The sequence below is a fragment of the Tauraco erythrolophus genome, chromosome 2 (assembly GCF_009769465.1).
Source record: "Tauraco erythrolophus isolate bTauEry1 chromosome 2, bTauEry1.pri, whole genome shotgun sequence".
In the NCBI taxonomy this organism is placed as follows: domain Eukaryota; kingdom Metazoa; phylum Chordata; class Aves; order Musophagiformes; family Musophagidae; genus Tauraco; species Tauraco erythrolophus.
Window position 1 is genome coordinate 37,759,423 of NC_141466.1, and position 17,917 is coordinate 37,777,339.

The 17,917-nt window shown below is 40.9% G+C and overlaps 1 protein-coding gene across 5 annotated transcripts in view; it reads right to left on the reverse strand.

Annotated features, from left to right (window-relative positions):
- The window catches only part of KCNQ5 (potassium voltage-gated channel subfamily Q member 5), a 311,589-nt gene that overhangs the window by 37,876 nt on the left and 255,796 nt on the right, over nucleotides 1–17,917 (reverse strand). For all 5 annotated transcript variants that reach the window (XM_086608281.1, XM_086608279.1, XM_086608278.1 and 2 more), the window contains exons 4-6: nucleotides 11,008–11,183; nucleotides 10,421–10,546; nucleotides 1,785–1,895 (exon numbers count right to left, since the gene is read on the reverse strand). In XM_086608281.1, the coding sequence (XP_086464407.1) occupies nucleotides 1,785–1,895; nucleotides 10,421–10,546; nucleotides 11,008–11,183 (413 nt within the window). The remainder of the gene's footprint in view (nucleotides 1–1,784; nucleotides 1,896–10,420; nucleotides 10,547–11,007; nucleotides 11,184–17,917) is intronic.

Sequence of the window (17,917 nt, forward strand, 5' to 3'; positions counted from 1 at the left end):
CCCCATATGATTGTTTCAGATAACACATTTATGACAGTATATGACAGCATGAGGCTTAACAATAATGCCTCTTTCATCACGAGGTAGGAGACTCCTTACTTAAGATACAACATCTGTGGCGCTACCAATGACCACTCATCCCAACCATTGCTTGGGTTTGTGCTACGCTGTGCTCCTGCAACAATAAAGGCCATGGAGATCTATATCTGAAATCAAGCAGGAACATTCAGAGGAACTTAAACCAGGAATGATGAAATGACCAATTGCCAGATATGCCAGATAATACATGGACTTCAAAGTCTGTATCTGCAGTGCTTATTACAAGTTTTGATTTTTAAAAAGTTAGAAAATGTCTTGCTTAACAGATTAAGACTATTTCTTCTCACTCTTTTCCATCTAAATAATCACCGTTGTTCATTCCATAGGCTATGAAAAAAGCTGATGATGAAACCTCTCCCCTTTTAGCCTTTTTACCTTTGAGTAAGTAAAACAAATTAGACTCCTACTGCACAGATCCAAAGACTGAGAATGTATCCCTGCTTGGTTTGCAAGGAGTGTAATATTTCTGCTGGGCATGTCTGCATCATTATAAGGAAGAATATATCCACTTCATTCTTAGTCAGGATAAAATAATATTAGAAATGCACAAGACTCACACATATCTCTTGTTTTAAAGACAGATTCAACACCAAAGTGTTTATGAGTAAAATGAGTATTTGTACACAGATGCAACACAAGGAACAAAAGTTCTGGCATCTCTAGTGTGTAAGGTTATTCATCTTTTACATGTTCATTGTAGCCCTGCTAAGACTAACTTTTGTTAGTGGTGACTAGGTAACAAAAGGAATTAATTGCAGTAGCTGCCATTAAATGTCAAAGATTCACAAACAGGTAATGTATTATAATTATAATTATAATATGCCAGAGATACTGAAATACTCTCTGGACTCAGAGTGAAAAATAAATGTGGTACACTAGATGATTCAATGCTGTCGGCAAATGCTGACTTTTAATCTCGATTTGTCTCTTATAACATACATATTTTATACTGATCTATAGATAATGAATCTGAGTATTAAAATACTGATTTTCTGGATATGTTGCACTGGATACAATACAGCAAAATACAAATGTCACTTCTGATTTCATGCTTATTCAATATTACTAACAAAGTTATTTCTGAGGCTACATTATATTTTACTCATTCGATGATTCCCATTTCCATTAAAGTCTCTTGAACATTAATAAAAACAACATAAATAAACTGTTCTGTGTATTTACAATCATTTACAGAAAATGATAGTTGCACTTTTACATTCAACAACATTAACTTTTGAGTGATTTAATGCTTTCTACTACTCTCTGTTGGTAGCCTCAACACAGTCATACAAGACAACCTATTAGAAATTTCTTTTTTTTTTAATAGAATCTAATTTAGAAAAACATATCAGCTGATTTTTTTTCAAAAATCTGAAAGTGAAGCAGTAATATATAAGCCACAATTCATAACAAAAGAAAGGAATTTCAACCTTACACAATAGTATGCTTCCTAATTTAGGATTATTTCCCAGTTTAGTACATGCCAAAGAAACTCCCCAAAACTCAAGCAATGAAATCAAACCTTTCATTTTGATTTTGGATAGCGGTTCACTAGTGTCGCAGAGCAAAAAGCCTTAAACAGTTTTCTTCATGTAGAGAGCTTCCTTCAGCTTTTTGTATCATAGCAGTGGTAGGAGCTACAGAAGTTTCTATTACCTTTTTACAAATTTTATAGGTGTACTCACAGCGGGTAGTGCAAAGAAAGAAATGCCAAGTAGAGCAAATCCTGCAGAAAGCAACCTTCCAAGCCAAGTAAGAGGAGTTTTGTCTCCGTAGCCAATGGTTGTCAATGTGATCTAAAAAGAAATGAATGAACATCGTGGTTTACCAGAAGTCACTGAGAGATTAGTTGCAGATTATTTACATTGCATGAAACAGCATTTCCACTAAGTCATCCAAGACACATGAAATATATATAGTTGTTTCTAAAAGAGAAATAAACATAAATAAATTAACAATACATTTTTCTATGAAAACTCAGTACCGTTTATGATTGAATAAAACTGGCATAAATAATAAATGTAAGGAGAATACCTAAATAAGCAATAAATAAATTTTAAATGTAATAAAACAGACGGTCTGGGATCTCAAAGTTGGGGCAAATGATGGGAAATTATATGAGCTGGGGAGAAAAAAGTGTTCTTTTCCACAGATGCAAAGGTGTTTCACCTATTTTCTGCAGGTAAATAGAACTGCATGTATTTGCACAACTACACGAATATAAATGACACAGAGATCATATTGGAAAAATATAGTAGGGAGGAAGTGGAAGTTTGCAGATGATATAAAGTCAAAGGAACAGCAAGAAGCAGCTACATTTCCTACAAGCCCATCAGTACAATTTGAAGTGGGTTATCTTCTGAAACACAAAAAACACTAGTCAAAAGCTGGAAGGAACTTTAGGAAGTTCCTGCTCCTTTCCACTTCCTTACGACAGCCTCAGATATACCTATATCACTCCTGACACGGAGGTCCAAAGACTACTAGGCAGCAGCAGATGCAGAGGTACTTCAGGCTGTTGGATAATGTAAGCTTAGACCTACGTGAGGAGACATCAAAGAGAAAGAGGTGGTCATCTGTAATCCCTTCACATGGTGAGTGTCATTAGAGGCTCAGTATACAGATGTTTCAAAAGCTGTGCTGTGGGGACCAGCACCCCTGCTGTGTAGCACCAGTGCAGGTGACAGAAGAGGTTGGTACGCATGGGAGGGCTCTCAACTCGTTGACCCAGGCCATGTAGAAATGCAGCGCGTATGGAAATGCTGCTGGGATAATGGTGTGTGGTTGTGATTTACTGAGCAGATCTCCAAGGCAAAAGATTATAGCTTCATGTCTATGCCCAAGGAAATGTCCTCCAGGCTAATCCTGGCCTGGGAAGCATGCCAGTCGTGAACCTGGGGACTGAACTGGCAGGAGAAAGTCAAGTCTCTGCACTTCCCTCTTGGGGAGTTTGGATCTACCCCGCTACCTAGTGTGGGCAACAGGAGGAGATGTGGGCAGAGCGAAGGATTTCCGAAGGCCGGGTGGGAGGCTGTGGGGTGCGTGCTTAGGCAACGGCGCACATGTTAAAGGACATAGACAAAAGTAGGCTGAATGCCAAGGACTGCAGGGCCCGTTATTAGCGGAGAACATGTGCGCGGAGAATGATTTTACACGATGTACCAAATGTGGGCAAGTTCAGGCTTAGCAAATATTCTGGCAGGAATGAATTCTTCAAGAAAATGCCTTCTAGAGACATCATTTTGCTTCCAGCTTCCTCAAAGTTCATTCCTAGGCAAGATGGCCAAAGCAATTCTACTTAATGCTGGGGTCACCACAGGACAAAAGAAAGAAAGTCTTTTGGAAGTAATTAGATTTCAACTATTTAGGGCTCTGTAGATAGTAAACAGTGCGTTTAATTGCTCCCATTGTTGGGAAGAAGCTGCGGGTGTAATTTATCCTGAGAAAGCCATAGCGACTAAAGGAGAGCGAGCTGAATTAAGCCTGCAGCTGAAATTTCAAATGGTTATCGAGTCCCAAGGTTTGCAATGCTAGCCTGGTCACAGACATACCACCTTGCTTGCTTATCAGGTCTTGCTCTTCTTCCTTGCTCCTTTTCACTTCCCTGTACCACTCCCTCTTCCCGGCTTTTGCTAGACTCTTTGGAGAGCCAATGCAACCCAGGAAGGTAGAGAGAATTATCCACATTTCTGCGTTGTTTGTTTCTGCTGTTTTGCAGAGTTATGTTAGCTCATGGAGGCACCGAACACACTCCAGAGCCTGCACAAGGCAGCGCATGGCTGAGATTGAGCGATAAGGAGGAAGGGAGATGGGAACGCAGCTCCCTCTTTTCTGGCAGAGGTGAGCTGATGCAACCATGCTCTTGGCCTGGCAGAGGGGCTTGGTTTGGTTTTCCTTTGTTTGCTGAAGAGGATACTCCCAGCTCTTCTCATCAGAGGGCAAGTGCAGAACAGTCTGAGGCTATTAAGACCCCAAGAGCAATGAAGCACTTGAACAAATGAATCCCTGAGTAAAAGTTCCTCAAAATTTGTTTCCAGGCCAGTCATTATGAAGCAGTTTGAAGCTCTGGAACGAGCCCAGTTTCTTGGCTTCTGTCCAGCTCCCTATCTCTGCCAGACACTGGAAAGTACAGAGATATCTCCTGCCTGGGCTAACAAGAAGGAAACAGAACTAAGTGTCATCTGCATATTAATGATATGGTCACTGAACTGTCTTCCGAAGTCAAAGATAAACTTGAACCTTTGGGATCTGACATCTGGGAATGATTCAAAACCAGGAGCAGTCACACAGACTGTATCTCTGGAATTTCTCCAAAGAAAATAACAAGATCATATTAAAGCCTTTCCCCTCATTCGTTTAGGTCCTGAAGACTTGATGGTATCAGTATATGATTAAGAGTATCAGTGGCTCCTTGCTCACTTTGAGCTGTTTTATCTCAGGACGGTCTTTACATGGGCGTATGGGTGTCAGCACCATGCCATATCATCTTACTCAATGCTGAACAAATGGACTTGATCTTCGTTTTATATTCCTCTCATCACACAACTAAGAAAATATTTTTCCAGACTACTTCAGGGTCAAGTTCAGGAATAATCCTCAGGATCTTTGATAATGCTGCAAGCAAATGACTAAACCTCTGGCCAGGCCCGGACTGGCATAATCCTGAGGTTAAATTAACTGAACAGGATGTGGAAAATTACTGGACGTGAGACCATGACAACATGAGAAATTTCCAGACGTCACTGATAATAATATAAGAAGCAGACTGAAATTACAGCTAGCACTGAGGGAAGGCTGGATCCCACGGGTGGTTGAAGGAGAAGTGACCAGAGTTCAAAGGTGACTGGAGGAAATTGTTTGGGACCTTTTGGGATTACAGTCTTGCACAGACACCAGCACCTAGGTGACTGCACCAGCAGTCCCGTACAAAGCCAAGAGTGACTAGGTAACAGAACTATGAAATCTGTAGGAAACCTGTGAAAGTAATTAGGGACAGGTTGTTTATTTAAGAGGAGACTTGGCCAGAGGAAGCAAAGTGGTGAGAAAGAGGATCAAGATACAGTAAAAAAAATAACAAAGTGTGCAAATCACGTTTTTCTGGGGATGCCCGCTGAGCAGCCCTGTGTCTGATCACCACAGCCTAACCAGGACAATAAACCAAACTGTTTACAGTTTATTTGTATAGGATTCATTTCACCCAACTTGAAAAATAAAATGCTTAGGTGTTTAGCATGAGCTAGTTACTGCAACACACACAATGGAAATAGATTCCTCTAGAAGGTAACTCATCCCATCCTAAAATGTAAGACTTAGCCTTGCCTGAAAACAAATGTCTAGTGCCACCTGAGATGCCCCAGAGCACCTGAACAGGGACCAGTCAGAGGAGAGGCAGCAGACTCTCCAACAGATCTTCCATGGCACTGTATGCCTATGTTCAAGCGACTGAATCACACTCCTCCATGGCTCAGTGGGCTAGCTGAGTCCTATCTTTTGCACCACATGCACAACAGTCCATTTTGGTGACTTCTATAAATGAAGTTTCTGGACTGATCAGCCAAGGCAGGAAGTGTCACCTGGCTAGACTCAACACTCACAACAATGATAGAACTTACATTTCATTGCTGGAACTAATAAATATGCTAATAATAAGTGAGGTAATATAATAATGAATGTGATATTATAACCTAGGTGCCATCAATTAGATGAGATAGGACCCAGGAAACCCCTCTCTACCCTAATATTTCTTTCTGATGTAATTTTATGTTCTGCTAGGAGTATTTATCTTTTGGATCTTTACCTGATATCGATTAACTGAAAAAAAACCCCGTAGTTTGCTCATGCTGTCGTTACATTAAACATCATCAATATTAACTCATTTGATCTAGTAATTGTGACAATATTATTCATCGTGAGATGTTTTTTTTCACCTACAGGTCACAGTGGAGTGCCAGAGCCATTCTGTATCCAACTGTAACTGCTGAATACTGCTAGAAAATAATGACTTATTAAGTGAAACTGTGAAATGTGTAAGACAGACGGGAATCTTAGTTGCATTACATTTGCAGGTAAAACTACTTAACATACAAACTAAATCCTGCTATAAGCACGCACAGTTCTAGCTAACACTAGCAGTTCTCAGAAAACCATGCATGACTTGGTTTTGAAATACTTAAGTTTTTGAATCGACCTTTTGTTCCCATATATTTTATTCTGTTAAAGGAATTTACCTTCTCTACCAAAGCAAATCCTGAACCTGAACTCTTAGTATAACACACTGTTGTGTGCTGCTCTGTTAGGCAGCACTGTGGGGACCCCAACCACAAGAATATTCACAATAGTAATATTAGCATGATGTTCAAACTGCACGTTGCACAGTACAATGTGCAATTGCAAATACAGTGGAGTATTCATATGTAAATTAAGATGCCATATCCTACCTTTTGTTTCAGCATAAAACTATAGGCTTCAAAAATGGAGTCAGTGAAATAACCATAGCAGGGCATGGCCCTCAAATAATCTGAATTAATGAATGGGTTAATTGCTTCATGCTGAGTCTGGTCCTGTAAGGGAGGGGCATAAGTGCCTCTAAAAGCTTGAAATTTAAGACGACCATTTGCCTGACTTAATGTAGTCTTTTCTTTCTTGTACCTCTGCGATCACAGAATTCAGTCTGGGATTTGGTAGATACTCCGTGGCTTGTTAGAAGAATTTTTGCAAATAAACAAATCAATGAGACTAAGCATCGATTTCCCCTAGAATGCCACACAATCTAACCTTTTCAAAATCTGCATGTGGGTTACTCTGGCAGTAAAAACAACCATGACTAAGAAGCACGTTATGCATTTCCCACATACTGTTTTACATATTATACAAAAAATACTATGATTAAAATGGCACAGATAACAGGTAAGAGAGAACACTGATTTTCAGTAACTTTGTGCACTTAAGCACATTAAAAATTTAAATGTATTCATGTCACACACTGGGGAAAGAAGAAAAGATACAGAAATATACAACATAGATTGTTTTCAGGTTTTTGATTATAATTTGTTATTTTTCCTGCTGATGTCAAGAAAAGATTCCTATTTTCTCAGTTGCACTACTTATCTGACCTATGAGTCATACATTTTCACTTCATAGTGTACAAAATATTTTAAGCACCACTTTATACGATGATTATTTCTTAGCAGGGTTTTTCCTTAAAAAATAGCAGTCAGCAGGTAGTGGAGAAGCAAATTCTGAAATAAAGACCTTGTTCCTTTTACTAAAGCTACTTGGGGAGAAGGATCTGGATCTGACATGAGGCTCAGCCAGACGTGAGAGTTGAGGTCTGAGTTTGCTGGGACTTTCTTGTTCCTCATGCATATGTGTCCCCTCACTATTACCTGCTGGCATGTGGCTACAATCCTCTGCTTAGTCCAAACTCCTTGCCTATGCAGTGCAAAGTCAAACACGGCTTTGCAGAGAGGTAGAGGGTATTTCCTGGAGAATGAAGTGGCTGAAAATGCACATTCCCAGACCCATGCGCTGCCACATCCCACCTCCTTGACCTCAGGAGGGTCTCTCACAGGACCACGATCCCACTGCCACCCGCAAAGGGGCAATGGTGTTTGCAGACTACTGGAGCCAGGGTACCCATCAGCCAGGACACCAGCATCCCAAGCCAGATGCTTCACAATGGTGTCAGTATGGGCAGGTCAGAGAGCTTTAAGCCAAATCTGGACCTCAGCTTTTGAAGAGAAGTGAAACTCCTCCTGCATGGGCCAAATTCTACTCTCAGTTACAGACAGATGAACCACAAAATAAATGGCAGTGGTGTAACTGAGGACAAACCCTTCTCCCACGTGTTTAGCCAACATGCATTATACACGTGTCTGGATTACAGGATAAAATAACGTATTTTATTAGAGATCTGCGTTGATGCTTTAAAGGAACAAGTTTCAGGAAAGATATTTCTGTATATTTGTAAATGCACAAGTAAGAGCTACTAGGTCTGGCTTTTCCAAGCTCCCAATTTTGTGCACTGATAACACATGAAAAGTGTCTGTAGGGAAGACATATAACGAATGATTAACCCTTAGATGAACAAATTTCAAACACACAAACTAGTCCTACTAATAGGACGTGACCTTGACCTCTGCTCAAAATGTAAACAAAACTTATTAAAAATATTTTTCAAGATTCAAAGCATTTTGTAAAAGGCTTTTGCACTGTCCATCTACAGATGCTCTGAGCCTGTGGATACTACTGAGTCCAGATGAAGTCTTGTCAGCAGAAGGTCTGAGGTGAGAAAGCTTCGTTTCTGCATCCCTCTGATGAGGAAAGGTGGCAGAGCCTGGTTCAGGTCTCGCACTCATTCCGGGAAAACTAATGAGTGCTCTAGGTTATGTCAGCATTAATGATCTCACAGACATCATTTCACTACCCAGACACTGTCAGAGCTCCTGGTGTTTGTTCTACAGCACCAGAAAGAAAAGAAAAGCAGTTTTATACTGCCTGGCAAAAACTCTGCCATAGGCTTTGTAGGGGCAGATTTCCTAAGCTGCCTAAGTAACTCCCACACAGTTCAGGAGTCTAGCTCACTACAGGGCATTTTTAAGCAAAAAACCCTACGCGTTATGCCACCAAAAGAAAAAAATAAATCAACATTTCAGATCCAGTTTTTTATTGTTAATTTAAAGCCTAGCTTATTTAAACATGTAAGCATTCATATAATCCTCCTTCTTTCAGAAATGCAGTCAGGCATGTACTTAGATCCCACATATTTCAACAAAGTAAGAAAAATTTATTTGATAGTCAAGCATGACCTCAACTAAATCAGGGCTTTTACAACTGTAAAAATAATTGGAGAACACAGCTGAACCAGAACGGGAATATTTACTCTTGGTTTTTGGGCTCAAGGTACAGAGGAAGGAGAAACAACATCATGCTAGGGGTGCTGATGATGCTCTTCCCTTCACTGCTGTGCTGGCTTTATGAGGTTGTGTTTTGGTAGCAGGGGAGGAGCTGAAGAGATGGCTCCTGTAAGGAGATGTGAGAAGCTTCCCTGGCTCCAAAACTGGTCAAACCAGTCTCTGGGCAGATCAGACCCTCCAGGTCAGTGAAAATGGAGCAGGAGGAGGTGTACCAGAGGTAAGATTCCCCTGCAGCCCCTGGTGAGATGGCAGCAGCCCCCTTGCAGCCTGTGAGAGACACAGTGGATCAGAGATCCACCCACAGCCCGTGGGAGAGGACCACATGCTGGAGCAGAGATGCCTGTGCCTAAGGGAGTTCTTAGAGGATTGTCTCCATGGGAAGGACCCCCCATGCTGCTGGAGACTGATGGTGAAGCAGAGATGCATCTGCAGTCTGTGGGAAGGGACTCCATGCTGGAGTGGGTGGCTGTACCCTAAGAAGCTGTGACTGTGTGGGAAAAGCCTGTGCTAGAGGAATCTGATGGGTAAGGATTGCATCCTGCTGGGAGGACTCATGTCGGAGAAGTTTGTGGACTATTTCCTATGAGGCGAGACCCCATGTTGGAGCAGGGGAAGAGTGGGAAGAGTCCTCCCATTTTGAGGAAGGAGTGGCAGAAGCAGCATGTGATGAACTGACCTGCAACCCCCATTCCCCATCCGCCTGCACTGCTGAGGGGAAGAGGAAGAGCCGGGAAGAAGGGAGGGGTGGGAAGACGGTCTATTTAAGATCTGGCTTTGTTTCTCATTATTCTTCCAAGTAACAGTTAACGAATTAAACTGATTTGTCCCCAGGCTGAGTCGGTTTTGCCCGAGGCCATGGTCAATGGATGATCCCTCCCTGTTCTTATCTGGACCCTCAGGCCTTTTGTTATTTTTCTCCTCTCCACCCCACCGAGTTGGAGGAGTGAATGAGCAACTGCATGGTGGCTTAGCTGCGGGCTGGGCTAAACCATGACAACCGCAAAGCTGATGTAGGATTTTTTTCCCTTTTTCTTTCCCAACACTTTTTCCTTTTCCTGCACTGCAGCTTACATCCTTCTGATCTGGATCAAAGCAGCTCTTTGTGGGACCATATTAGAAACTGTGTTACTGAAAGGATCTAGGTTAAAAAATAAAACATTTTCTTCCCTTGAAGGTTCAGTGGTCTGGTTTGCAGTAAAAAACACATAAACAGCTATTCTGCAGGATGGGATGAAATGAGCTATGGATGTGCAAATGAATAGCTGGAGGAGGGAGCTTCTCAGACCAGTTTTCTGTCAGTGAAAACAATTCACTGAATAGCATGCTAAGTTCAAATCCACAGTACGTGAAATTCAAAGCACTCTAGCATACTGGTTAAACAGTGCACATTATTTTTCTGTACTTACTGTGCCCCACCAGAGAGCATCTGCATATGTGGAGAATTGGTTATTTGCATCTTTTTCCACCAGATAAACCAGGAAAGATGAAAAGATGAGTACTAAAAATCCTATGTACCAGGCTGTGATTAACTCCTAGATAAAAGAAATCAGAGATCAATATCCATTTGAAAGATTGAAGAGAATGACATTTCAAGGAAGACATAATGAAAAGATCTATATACTTTTTTTTTTGCATTTGAGCAGTTAAAAGTCAAACACTTCCCTATGGATGCAAATTTCCTCGAAAACTGGACCGAATCTATGCCTATGGTTTGACACTCCAGAAACTGCACCAATATACATTGAATTACAACAGCATATCAAGGACATTTTCAGCATATTCTAAAAATTGTTAGTGTTCAACACAGCCTGATGTATCTGTGCTAATGCCCAGATTGCTAATTGTAATTGCTAATGCAATTACAGTTAATGTCACTTCAGAAAATTTTAGGTATTCTGTTCAAAACTGATAGATATTTGTTTCCTTGGCCTCTTGTTGAGTCACACCAAGTGAAGATACCAACCAGGCAAAATCAGAGTCTAGGATGACATACCTTGCTATGTGCATAAACTACTGAACCTAATAATTTCCAAGTGCCTCCTCTTCGGTCCATGCGCACCATACGAAGGATCTGTAGGAAACGAAGACTTCTCAGTGCTGATGTTGCAAAAATGTTACCCTGAGTTTTTGCAGAAACAACTGCTATTGAAGCGATGAGAACAATGATGTCTGAAAGAAATACATTACAGAAAACATTAATGTCCAAGTGCCAATAAATAACACATACATCTACATGAGCTGAACGAAGGGACAAAAGAGAGACTTCTCCTGTGGAGGGTGGGAATCTGAAGCACTGAGATTCCCATTTGAGGTAGGGATGTGAAGTCAGGGCTGGTGTCAAAAACTGCCTCGGAAGCCTCCAGAGTGAAAACTGAGGGTTGCAATTTTGAAAATGTATGGATAAGAGGAGCAGTGTTGAAGGACCCTCATGTAGGACCTTTGAAGCCTGATGTAGCAAACTGTGCAAACCAGTAGATGGACTAGAACTTTTCCCCTTTATATCTTTTCCTATAGAAACTTTCTTATGAAAAAGCAACAAAGAAAAGAAAAGGTAAGAAAAAAAAGAGTAGACCCAGTAGTGAGAGTCCAGTGGAACCGGACTTACAAGCACACATACTAATTTCCTATGAGTACAGACACTGTGTGGTTGAGGCATGTAGTTTGTTGAGGTTGAGGCATGTGTTGTGAGGCACGAGTACACAACTCCCCTGATGTACCATTTCCTGGAAAGGAAGAAATACAGTCCTGGGTACTCAGAAGCATTTTTTGAGCTGGCAGCCTGGAAAGTTTGCTGAAGCCCAGCAAGTGTTAGGATTTATTTCTTCAGGTCACAAATTGAAACTATGAGACCAAGTTTGTTCTGCATGAACTAATCAGCCAACTGCCCTTTGAGCCAGAACAGCATTTAGAGGGAGACGAGAAGAGGTACAGTGATGGCACATGGATGCTGTGAGAAGGCATAAAGTTCATTTATGATGACTGGGGCAGACACACCAGTGTGTAGGGATTGGAAAAGGACAGAACAAGCGCTGTGTTACTTCATCCCCTCATCATTAATTTTCTGACCTTCTTTACAAGCTTAAAGGGCCTTTGTAAGATACACCTGGTTTAAATCTTAGGATTTTGTGGTGTTTGTATGTTTATATGCAAGGATAATCTAACCCCATGTTTGCCAGCAAAGAACTTCCTGAAAGCAAGTTCTTGTTGAAATGAGTTTTCCTTCTTTTGTGTTGGATGTGAACACTCATCTTGTCTCAAGCATAGCTCCTACAAGTCAAGAATGACCATATAAGTGAAAGGGTCCCCCATTCCAGATGAGTGGTGAGAGAGACCAGCTGTACCTACAAGCAGGAGACTGTTTCCTTAGCCTGCTCCAGTACAATAGGAAATAGCCTTGGTTCGTTCTGCTCAGCCACCAAAGTAAGTCACATTCTAAATATCCTTGCCTGCAAACATCCTGGGTTTCTCAGGACTCACCTATGGATGACTTTTTCCTCTTATTACAACACTATGGGTACAGACAACCTGTGGTTTAAGGAGTGTCCTGTTAAATTGTGGAAATCTTTGTCACAAGATGCTAAAAGTTTACATGGGTTCAAAGCCAGGAGGATGATCTCATGGGAGAAAACTTAATCCCGGACTAGTTAATACCAAGAGCCCCACTTCTGGCTCAGAATGTTTCCAAGTAGCAGGCTGTTGGACGCCGAGAGACTCTTATGGAGAAATATCGCTGTAAGTTTGCCCTGCTTGTGTGATCTTCCCTGACTGTCCACTGTTGACTGGTGTCACTGTTGGCCACAGTCTGTTAGACTAGGCTGACCTTCTGCCTGTCTTATGCTACAACATTTTAAAATACTTTTGGCTACTACCTAGGTGGATCATAGGTGGCTACTATATAAATGGCTTCTAAAAAAGCTGGATTTGCTTCTAGAAGTAAACCCAATAAGTTCAGAGATCAGGAAGAGGCAGAAATAGATAAAGTATCCTAGGGCATCTCTGTGCAGTACAAGTCTCAAGAGCAGAGTAACCAGATGCAGCATGTCTGGGTGAGAATCCAGAGACAGGATAACTGACCAGGAAGAGTTAAAGACATCACAAACTCTAATGGAGATCAGAAAAATAGATGGAGTGGGATTCAGCTCCATGTGAAGACATTTAAATTTAGGTGTCTACATGTGAAGCAGGCATCTGAACTCTCCACACAGCACAAGGAAATCATGTCAACTGAGAGAGGTGCAGCTAATCCTCAGGAAGGCTCCTGCCAGCTGCTCAGCTGGCTCGCGCTCTGGGCTTGGTACAAAAAAAGGCTCCACTCAGCTGCCCGAATTTATTTGTCCAGTGCCATTTGAGACGCCCTAAGGTATCTGAGACATCCTCTAGGTCCGTCAGCTATGGTCTCAGACCTGGGAATGCTGTGCCCTTCAGGAGAAGTCGTTGGAGAGCAGGGAATATCATGTAACAGGGGACACCTCTACGTACTCCGCTGAACTAAGCCCTGGATCTCGACCGACTGTACTGGAAGTATAGACACGTAGCGCACACGTACCCACCTACAAGCAAACTTCTATATTTAGGTGTGTTTATCTGGATCTGAGACTCACACAAAGCGCGCTAGAAAGCCATGAGCAATACAGACTGTGTTGAAGAAAGAGTGTCCCTGGCTACTAACACGACGGCAAGGTTAGCTTGGCTTGTCCCACGCTGCTCCGAGCAGAGTGGCAATGCAGCAGACATTTTTAATTAGTGGTGACTGGCTAGCAGCGAACCAGAGATCATTAGAAAAGCAACGTGCACTCCTGCAAATCATTCTTAGAACTTAAAAAAGATTAATGTCACCCAAATATTAAGAATTATGCATTTGATCTGGAAATCATTAAAGTGCTTACTGAGGGTTTTGGTCACCCTCAATCACTCTCAATAGGGCAGTTTTCTAACGATTTTTGCCTGCCCTTATTCCTTCCCATTCCAGGAGCTCTGACACAGAGTTATAACACAGAGTTTTCTGAACATTCCCCAGGGCAAAATATTCAGATTAATTCAGTTTTCCCAGCACCACATGGTGTCTGCCCTGGGCTGCTGGGAACCCTCTGCCCTGCTGAGGGTCTCTGGTCCCCTCTGACTGCGTGAGACAAAGAAGGCAACAGCAACATAGCTTTCTTTTCCCTTTTTTGAAGTATTGGTCCAAGGGAGTTATCTACTTGTGTATAGCCTTCTAGATGGAGGGTAGGGATGAGGAGAGGCAAAGGGAGGAGAGGCTGAGGAAATGGGGGAGCAGAAAACACACTGGCACATGTTTAAAAAACAGTTGGAGAGGAGGGAAGAGAGCCTTCTCAAGTCTGCTGGTGTTTTTTTTCACATCTTGCTCTCTCATCTTCTTTACCTCTTCACAGTACACCCCCCCAAAAAAACCCACCCCCACCAACTCCTGAGGCTGGGAACTGGGAAGGAAAGAGTATGCCCATTGCCTAAGGCAGCCCTTCCTGGCTGTGTTTCCCTTGGAGGCGGGGAAGGCAGGCATGCACATTATTTCAGTGTAGTTTAACTTGCCAGGAACAGGTGTCAGATAAATCAAAATAAACCCCTCTTGCAATGAAATCAGAGTCCAAAGAAAAGTCTGCATCAGTTGAAAGTCACTTCTGAATATGTTAAACTTGCTTGGTTTTCTTATCTAAGCGTACCTGCACTGGAAAAATTAAAAGTACTTTATGATTCTCTCTCTGCAATATTTTTATCCAACGTATCTCAGGTGCCGTTTGCCCTGATAAACATAAGAGAGCAAAATCTTCTTCTGAACTTCCTTTCATATTCCACTGCATTTTGCTAAAATAGCCACAGTATTTCTGTAGTTTAAGAAGACTTTAACAAACTTCTATCAATATGTTCCTCTTCTATCAATATTTTCTTCTATCAGTATTTTTCCTTCTTGCCTTTTAGTGGAAAAACTGGGAAATCAGGAAGACAAAAACAAACCCAGAAAGTGGATTATGGGTGAAACCCAACTTTATTAAAGTGAATAGCAACATTTTGAATAATTTAACTGGGACTAAGGTTTCACTCCATATCTTGCTGTAAAGTAACAGGAAAATTTAGGATGTGAGAGTGAGTAATGGAGAGTATAACTCCAAACTTCTCTGTGATGACTTACTAGGAGACAAAAGTTTCTGAGGCACGTTTACTTTTTTGATTTTTTTCAAAGCCAGTATCTTGTCTATGATCTTTTAAAATGTTAAGCATCTCCTCAGCTGTGAGACTGATTTTATTCATTCTTTAGAAATCTCTCTCATATTCCTATCTTTGCAGATAGTGTCCTTCCCGGTTAACTCCAGTCTGAGATTTCAGATCTTCTCAGCAGCCTTTGCAATGTTTGCTTTTGAACACTTGATTTCAAATCAAATTTCACACAACTAATTCTTCCATTTCAGATCTTTCAGCTAGTACCTCTCAAGAAATCCCTGAGATTACATGAAAGTTTTTTTCATAGTAACTTAGTAAAGGCTTTTTTAATTGACAGTCACTCTGTTAACAACTGGACTCCTCCCTGGAAAATAAAAAAAAATGAACTGAGAACTCATGTGTGGGATAGATTACCCTTGTATAGTGTCCAGTCTCACTAAAATAGTGACATTTAAGTAAAGACAAGTAACTGAAGCCCAATAATGCAACAACTTGAAACTCAGGAATAGTTTCAGCGAGCTCATGAGAGATGTGCCAGCCTGAGTTCCCCATTTCACAGAGGAAGGCCAACGTTTGGCTTCCTTACCCTGCTCAGCCTCAGTCAGAAACTCTGGGTCACTTGGAAGAGTGGTTTGCATTTCTAAGCCATAAGCACTTCCAATGTCAACTCTGTGACTGAGAGATTCATAATGACAAAAAAGGAGGCATCATAAATCATCATAATGGGTTGTTTTATTTGTAATGACTTTTTCAATGTAATGTTCCTACCATGAACTTTTTGAATGGTGTGAGATTTTACAGTATTGAAGGGTATCATGCTAATGGGCCCAGTTAAAGATCTTAACTGAAATAGGCAGAAGGGTGAATACAGAAGATTTGCTTGGATATAGTGAACCATCCCAAAGTCTTGATGTGCCATCAGGACAATCTCTAATATTACAGAAAGAAAGTGAAAACGTCAATATTAGGAAATGCGATTCATGATGATCTCTCGCTTGCTCAAAGCTCATGCACATGCTCAAACTAATACACAAACCAGCATTTTCTTTCTCTCTTTCATATTCTTCAAAGTCTTATGTATAATAAGATGTTAGTGTGACCTTTTCCTGTTGCCTGCATTTAATGTTGACATGTTGGAATGTCCTTTCCTTTTAAATAGAAATGACACTTTGAGCCAATACAGCTTAAATGAATCTTGTGGAATTTTTTCTCTGATTTTATCAGAGTAGAAAACGAGCAATATTTAATAAGTTTAGGGTCATCATCATATCATCAAAATGGTGTTTTCTATAAATTCACAGAAAATGCTCCCAGTTTACACAACCTTGTTAAGAATATGCAGGAAATGGCAATGGCTGTCACTTACTGTGTCTGTTCTGGCTACAGAAGAGTACAGAGAGACAATGAGCTAGAACAAGAGTAGGACACACCTGCCCCAAAAACTTCAGGAATAAGCAGAAGATGTCAAGAACGTGGTTTATCTAGCCTGCAGCTGTATTAACTCACAAAGGAAATTAACTAGCAACAGTATGACCAAATTTAGGCTACCCTTAGGTTGTCCTTCCAAGGTCTAATTTTGGGCTAGAGTAATTATCTATGACCCAGAGAAAAGACACAGTTTGTAGTGGTCATTACTTGTGAATAGTTCTCAGGACAGTTCATTATGCTAAATTTCAAAGTTATTCCTGAAAAAACAGCAATCCGATTCTGCGGCGTTATAGAGCCACTGGGCTCCGTAATTGACTAAGAGCACCAAGGGTGCTTTAACATCAACTTCACCTGCTTACAATGGCACAGGTTATATATATTTGTACTGCAGCACAGTTAGCAATTATTCTCACTCGCTAAGGAGTTTAAATAAGTTTTAATCCAGATTGACAACAACAACTCCATAGAAAAAAATTAACAGCTCTCTATTCTGAGTCGCAAGGAGATGTGAGTGGTGGAAGGGAGGGAATGACCAGCGTTTTAGTTATTCTAATATCTCTTCGTATATCAGTTCTTCCAGTAGCTTCATTGTGTTTATTGCTACTCTCAGAACTCCCTTCAATTTGTCTACAATGATCTCCACAGCTAGCTGGCTGGAGCCGGAGGGTATCATCAAGGTAGAAATGTACTTTGAATTTTAATCAGACACTACAGCACAAAGTTAGCACACATTCTGGAGCACTGTATTTGAACATGTCATACTACAGAAATATGATAACAAAAATATATTCAGTAGGCTTTATACTAAAAGGATATAAACTGGCAGTTTAAAGCTGTTTAAGGTGTAGCCTAAGGACCAACACCTGACTTAAGCCTCACATCAGTACGAGAAAATAAGGTTGCTCTTTTTCAGATTCCTAAAAGAAAACGTTTGTTTATACAAACTCATCTATAGGAACAGCAGCCTTTTAGCACCACCTAGTAACATATTTGGCGTTGGTGTATTTTATGCTCCTGTGGGTTAATTAAAAAAAAAAAAAACAACCCCGAAAAGAAAAAGACATTCATAGAGTTTAAGGCTTCTGAATACTCTAATAGAGGGGTATTCAGAGAGGGAAATAATTGTATCATTATTCCTTGAGCACTTGTTGAGAAAGGTCATAGAATGGAAAAGGTCGTTTCATCATAACTGGCTGCAAAAATGCTTTTAGCTTCAAACAAGGAATTAACCACTTCTCTCAACTGGTTCAAGAGGGCAAAGAATAAAAATCGTGATTAGAGCATGCTGCAACAGTTAATTT